This window comes from Oncorhynchus masou, unplaced genomic scaffold (genome assembly GCF_036934945.1).
Source record: "Oncorhynchus masou masou isolate Uvic2021 unplaced genomic scaffold, UVic_Omas_1.1 unplaced_scaffold_7435, whole genome shotgun sequence".
Lineage (NCBI taxonomy): Eukaryota > Metazoa > Chordata > Actinopteri > Salmoniformes > Salmonidae > Oncorhynchus > Oncorhynchus masou.
The window spans coordinates 1-6,838 of NW_027013893.1; the positions used below are offsets into that span (position 1 = coordinate 1).

General features: G+C 43.8%; 1 protein-coding gene across 1 annotated transcript; it reads right to left on the reverse strand.

Moving 5' to 3' along the window:
• Positions 1–6: 6 nt before the first annotated feature.
• On the reverse strand, positions 7–6,603 carry LOC135537284 (mitochondrial 2-oxoglutarate/malate carrier protein-like). Its single transcript, XM_064963478.1, has 3 exons — positions 6,341–6,603; positions 5,720–5,810; positions 7–108 (listed from the first exon to the last, which is right to left on the reverse strand). Exons 1-3 carry the CDS (start codon positions 6,586–6,588, stop codon positions 7–9), a joined length of 441 nt encoding a protein of 146 aa, XP_064819550.1. The 5' UTR covers positions 6,589–6,603.
• Positions 6,604–6,838: the final 235 nt, after the last annotated feature.

The window sequence follows — 6,838 nt, forward strand, 5'->3', positions numbered from 1 at the left end:
TAGAGGTCAGGGGTTACCTGTCTCTATAAGAGCCTGTTTGCTCTGAGAGTAGGAGGCCAGCTGGGCAGCGTTGACCACTACAGCACGGGCCATGGTGGGAATACACCCCTGGAGGAACACACACATGGTTACTGTTTTTGTTAAGCTCAGCAGTCTCTCAGAGGTCTGTACTGGAATATAATATAGTAGCAGCGGTAGTATAGTAGCAGTGGTATGGTGGTAGTATAGTAGCAGTGGTATAGTGGTAGTATAGCAGCAGTGGTAGTATAGTAGCAGTGGTATAGTGGTAGTATAGTAGCAGTATAGTAGCAGTGGTATAGTGGTAGTATAGTAGCAGTGGTAGTATAGTAGCAGTGGTATAGTGGTAGTATAGCAGCGGTGGTAGTATAGTAGCAGTGGTATAGTGGTAGTATAATAGCAGTGGTAGTATAGTAGCAGTGGCATAGTGGTAGTATAGTAGCAGTGGCATAGTGGTAGTATAGTAGCAGTGGCATAGTGGTAGTATAGCAGCAGTGGTATAGTGGTAGTATAGTAGCAGTGGTAGTATAGTAGCAGTGGTATAGTAGCAGTGGTATAGTGGTAGTATAGTAGCAGTGGTAGTATAGTAGCAGTGGTATGGTGGTAGTATAGTAGCAGTGGCATAGAGGTAGTATAGTAGCAGTGGTATAGTGGTAGTATAGTAGCAGTGGTATAGTGGTAGTATAGTAGCAGTGGTAGTATAGTAGCAGTGGCATAGTGGTAGTATAGTAGCAGTGGTAGTATAGTAGCAGTGGTATAGTGGTAGTATAGTAGCAGTGGTAGTATAGTAGCAGTGGTATAGTGGTAGTATAGTAGCAGTGGTAGTATAGTAGCAGAGGTATAGTGGTAGTATAGTAGCAGTGGTAGTATAGTAGCAGTGGTATAGTGGTAGTATAGTAGCAGTGGTAGTATAGTAGCAGTGGTATGGTGGAAGTATAGTAGCAGTGGTAGTATAGTAGCAGTGGTATGGTGGTAGTATAGTAGCAGTGGTAGTATAGTAGCAGTGGTATAGTGGTAGTATAGTAGCAGTGGTATAGTGGCAGTATAGTAGCAGGGGTAGTATAGTAGCAGTGGTATGGTGGTAGTATAGTAGCAGTGGTATAGTGGTAGTATAGTAGCAGTGGTATAGTGGTAGTATAGTAGCAGTGGTATAGTGGTAGTATAGTAGCAGTGGTAGTATAGTAGCAGTGGCATAGTGGTAGTATAGTAGCAGTGGTAGTATAGTAGCAGTGGTATAGTGGTAGTATAGTAGCAGTGGTATAGTGGTAGTATAGTAGCAGTGGTATAGCGGTAGTATAGTAGCAGGGGTAGTATAGTAGCAGTGGTAGTATAGTAGCAGTGGTATAGTGGTAGTATAGTAGCAGTGGTATAGTGGTAGTATAGTAGCAGTGGTATAGTGGTAGTATAGTAGCAGTGGTATAGTGGTAGTATAGTAGCAGTGGTATAGTGGTAGTATAGTAGCAGGGGTATAGCGGTAGTATAGTAGCAGGGGTATAGTGGTAGTATAGTAGCAGGGGTATAGTGGTAGTATAGTAGCAGGGGTAGTATAGTAGCAGTGTTATGGTGGTAGTATAGTAGCAGTGGCATAGTGGCAGTATAGTAGCAGTGGTATAGTGGTAGTATAGTAGCAGTGGTAGTATAGTAGCAGTGGTATGGTGGTAATATAGTAGCAGTGGTAGTATAGTAGCAGTGGTATAGTGGTAGTATAGTAGCAGTGGTAGTATAGTAGCAGCAGTATGGTGGTAGTATAGTAGCAGTGGTAGTATAGTAGCAGTGGTATAGTGGTAGTATAGTAGCAGTGGTAGTATAGTAGCAGTGGTATAGTGGTAGTATAGTAGCAGTGGTAGTATAGTAGCAGTGGTAGTATAGTAGCAGTGGTATAGTGGTAGTATAGTAGCAGTGGTAGTATAGTAGCAGTGGTATAGTGATAGTATAGCAGCGGTGGTAGTATAGTAGCAGTGGTATAGTGGTAGTATAGTAGCAGTGGTAGTATAGTAGCAGTGGCATAGTGGTAGTATAGTAGCAGTGGCAAAGTGGTAGTATAGTAGCAGTGGCGTAGTATAGTAGCAGTGGTAGTATAGTAGCAGTGGTATAGTGGTAGTATAGTAGCAGTGGCATAGTGGTAGTATAGTAGCAGTGGTAGTATAGTAGCAGTGGTATAGTGGTAGTATAGTAGCAGTGGCATAGTGGTAGTATAGTAGCAGTGGTATAGTAGCAGTGGTATAGTGGTAGTATAGTAGCAGTGGTAGTATAGTAGCAGTGGTATGGTGGTAGTATAGTAGTAGTGGTAGTATAGTAGCAGTGGTATGGTGGTAGTATAGTAGCAGTGGTAGTATAGTAGCAGTGGTATAGTGGTAGTATAGTAGCAGTGGTATAGTGGCAGTATAGTAGCAGGGGTAGTATAGTAGCAGTGGTATGGTGGTAGTATAGTAGCAGTGGTATAGTGGTAGTATAGTAGCAGTGGTATAGTGGTAGTATAGTAGCAGTGGTATAGTGGTAGTATAGTAGCAGGGGTAGTATAGTAGCAGTGGTATGGTGGTAGTATAGTAGCAGTGGTAGTATAGTAGCAGTGGTATAGTGGTAGTATAGTAGCAGTGGTATAGTGGTAGTATAGTAGCAGTGGTATAGTGGTAGTATAGTAGCAGTGGTATAGTGGTAGTATAGTAGCAGTGGTATAGTGGTAGTATAGTAGCAGTGGTATAGTGGTAGTATAGTAGCAGGGGTAGTATAGTAGCAGGGGTAGTATAGTAGCAGTGGTATGGTGGTAGTATAGTAGCAGTGGCATAGTGGCAGTATAGTAGCAGTGGTATAGTGGTAGTATAGTAGCAGTGGTAGTATAGTAGCAGTGGTATGGTGGTAATATAGTAGCAGTGGTAGTATAGTAGCAGTGGTATAGTGGTAGTATAGTAGCAGTGGTAGTATAGTAGCAGTGGTATGGTGGTAGTATAGTAGCAGTGGTAGTATAGTAGCAGTGGTATAGTGGTAGTATAGTATCAGTGGTAGTATAGTAGCAGTGGTAGTATAGTAGCAGTGGTATAGTGGTAGTATAGTAGCAGTGGTAGTATAGTAGCAGTGGCATAGTGGTAGTATAGTAGCAGTGGCATAGTGGTAGTATAGTAGCAGTGGCGTAGTATAGTAGCAGTGGTAGTATAGTAGCAGTGGTATAGTGGTAGTATAGTAGCAGTGGCATAGTGGTAGTATAGTAGCAGTGGTAGTATAGTAGCAGTGGTATAGTGGTAGTATAGTAGCAGTGGCATAGTGGTAGTATAGTAGCAGTGGTATAGTAGCAGTGGTATAGTGGTAGTATAGTAGCAGTGGTAGTATAGTAGCAGTGGTATGGTGGTAGTATAGTAGCAGTGGTAGTATAGTAGCAGTGGTATGGTGGTAGTATAGTAGCAGTGGTAGTATAGTAGCAGTGGTAGTATAGTAGCAGTGGTATAGTGGTAGTATAGTAGCAGTGGTAGTATAGTAGAAGTGGCATAGTGGTAGTATAGTAGTAGTGGTAGTATAGTCGCAGTGGTATAGTGGTAGTATAATAGCAGTGGTATGGTAGTAGTATAGTAGCAGTGGTATAGTGGTAGTATAGTAGCAGTGGTATAGTGGTAGTATAGTAGCAGTGGTATAGTGGTAGTATAGTAGCAGTGGTATAGTGGTAGTATAGTAGCAGTGGTATTGTGGTAGTATAGTAGCAGTGGTATCGTGGTAGTATAGTAGCAGTGGTATCGTGGTAGTATAGTAGCAGTGGTATAGTGGTAGTATAGTAGCAGTGGTATCGTGGTAGTATAGTAGCAGTGGTATAGTGGTAGTATAGTAACAGTGGTAGTATAGTAGCAGTGGTATAGCGGTAGTATAGTAACAGTGGTATAGCGGTAGTATAGTAGCAGTGGTATGGGGGGGCAGGGCAGCCTAGTGGTTAGAGCGTTGGACTAGTAACCGGAAGGTTGCGAGTTCAAACCCCCGAGCTGACAAGGTACAAATCTGTCGTTCTCGCCCCTGAACAGGCAGTTAACTCCACTGTTCCCAGGCCGCTACTGAAAATAAGAACTTGTCTCACGACCCGCCCGGTTAAACAAAAAAAAAAGGCTAAATAAAAAGGTAAAATAAAAAAATGTAAAAAATGGCGGTGGTATAGTGAGCAGCAGTGGTATAGGCACCAGTGGTAGTGATAGCACCGTGGTAGTATAGTAGCCGGTAGTATAGCATGCGGTGGCAGCATAGCAGCATAGCAGTTAATGCATGGCAGTAGCATAGCAGCAGCCGCATAGCTGTAGTATAGCAGCAGTGGTATAGCCGCAGTATGCAGCAGTGGCATAGCCGCAGTATAGTAGCAGTGGTATAGCGGTAGTATAGTAGCAGTGGTATAGCGGTAGTATAATAGCAGTGGCATAGCGGTAGTATAGTAGCAGTGGTATAGCGGTAGTATAGTAGCAGTGGTATAGCGGTAGTATAGTGGTAGTATAGTAGCAGTGGTATAGTGGTAGTATAGTAGCAGTGGTATAGTGGTAGTATAGTAGCAGTGGTATAGTGGTAGTATAGTAGCAGTGGTAGTATAGTAACAGTGGTATAGCGGTAGTATAGTACCGGTGGTAGTATAGTAGCAGTGGTATAGTGGTGGCAGTGGTAGTATAGTAGAAGTGGCATAGTGGTAGTATAGTAAGTGCCATAGTGGTAGTATAGTAGTAGTGGTAGTATAGTAGCAGTGGTATAGTGGTAGTATAGTAGCAGTGGTAGTATAGTAACAGTGGTATAGCGGTAGTATAGTAGCAGTGGTGGTATAGTACCGGTGGTAGTATAGTAGCGGTGGTAGTATAGTAGCGGTGGTATAGTGGTGGCAGTGGTAGTATAGTAGAAGTGGCATATTGGTAGTATAGTAAGTGGCATAGTGGTAGTATAGTAACAGTGGTATAGCGGTAGTATAGTAGCAGTGGTGGTATAGTAGCAGTGGTAGTATAGTAGCAGTGGTATAGTACCAGTGGTAGTATAGTAGCAGTGGTAGTATAGTAGCAGTGGTATGTGGTAGCATAGTAGCAGTGGTGGTATAGTAGCGGTGGTGGTATAGTAGCGGTTGTGGTATAGTAGTGGTAGTATAGTAACAGTGGTAGTATAGTAGTGGTGGTATAGTGGTAGTATAGTAAATGTGGTATAGTGGTAGTATAGTAGCAGTGGTATTGTGGTAGTATAGTAGCAGTGGTAGAGAGTATATTCATTTGTAGTATAGTATATTTATTAATAGTATAGTACAAGTAGTGTATTCATTAGTAGTGTAGTATATGTATTAGTAGTGTAGAAATAGTATATTAGTAGTATATAAATAGTATAGCAGTAGTGTAGAAATAGTATAGCAGTAGTGTAGAAATAGTATAGCAGTAGTATAGAAATAGTATATTAGTAGTAGTGTAGAAATAGTATAGCAGTAGTGTAGAAATAGTATAGCGGTAGTGTAGAAATAGCATAGCGGTAGTATAGAAATAGTATATTAGTCGTATAGAAATAGTATATTAGTAGTAGTGTAGAAATAGTATAGCAGTAGTAGTGTAGAAATGGTATAGTAGTAGTGTTGTAATAGTATCTTACCCTCCATAGTGTGGTGACCCACTCTTTAGTGATGCTGTAGTATAGTAGTAGACGTATAGTAGTTCGATAGTTGTAGCAGTAGTAGTAGTGTAGTAGTAGTAGTAATATAGTAGTAATAGTATCTTACCCTCCATAGTGTGGTGACCCCCTCTTCTTTAGTGATTCTGGCCAGAGCATTGAACACATTAGAATACCCTCTCTTCTGGTCTGCAGGGAGACTGGGGGAGAGAAAGAGAGCGAGGAGGGAAGTACACAATTAGACATAATTTAACTCCTGTTACCACTGTTCATCTTCTGTCTCACACCCTCCCTCTCACCGTCCGTCAGCGGTCACCCACCCTCCCTCTCACCGTCCGTCAGCGGTCACCCACCCTCCCACTCACCGTCCGTCAGCGGTCACCCACCCTCCTCTCACCGTCCGTCAGCGGTCACCCACCCTCCCTCTCACCGTCCGTCAGCGGTCACCCACCCTCCTCTCACCGTCCGTCAGCGGTCTCCCACCCTCCCTCTCACCGTCCGTCAGCGGTCTCCCACCCTCCCTCTCACCGTCCGTCAGCGGTCTCCCTCCCTCCCTCTCACCGTCCGTCAGCGGTCTCCCTCCCTCTCACCGTCCGTCAGCGGTCTCCCTCCCTCTCACCGTCCGTCAGCGGTCTCCCTCCCTCTCACCGTCCGTCAGCGGTCTCCCTCCCGCTCTCCCTCCCTCTCTCCGTCCGTCAGCGGTCACCCTCCCACCCTCCCTCCCTCTCACCGTCCATCAGCGGTCATCCTGATCAAGGCAACTTCAGCAGGTGTTCCTACGAAGGCTCCGGTTGCTCCAGCCGTCATCCCAATCAGAGCCTTCATGAGGAAGTTGGGCGGGGTCCCGTCCTGTCCCGTCATCTTCTCAAACAACACTGTGTAGATACCTAACCTCGTTGTGGTGTAGGTAGCCTGGCGGAGTAGACCTGCTGACAGACTGGAAACAACAACATGATGTAGATACCTAACCCACACCATGTTGGTAGCCTGGCGGAGTAGACCTGCTGACAGACTGGAAACAACATGATGTAGGTACCTAACACACACCATGTTGGTAGTCTGGTGGACTGAATTAGTATAATAGTAGAGTAGTGTTATCATAATAGTATTAGTAGTATTGTAACAGTATAGTAATATTGGATGATAACTTGTTTTGAACTAGGACAGAGGAATTTATAACAGACTTTTTCCAGACATAACTTGGGTAAAGGAGATCCCCTGATTGTAT

Coding starts and splice junctions, on each gene's coding strand:
- LOC135537284 (XM_064963478.1), bottom strand. CDS start 6,588: ATGGTGTGGGTTAGGTATCTACATCATGTTGTTGTTTCCAGTCTGTCA. Junction 5,811..6,340: donor AGGATGACCGCTGATGGACG/GTGAGAGGGAGG, acceptor TCTCTCCCCCAG/TCTCCCTGCAGACCAGAAGA. Junction 109..5,719: donor GGGTCACCACACTATGGAGG/GTAAGATACTAT, acceptor GTGTTCCTCCAG/GGGTGTATTCCCACCATGGC.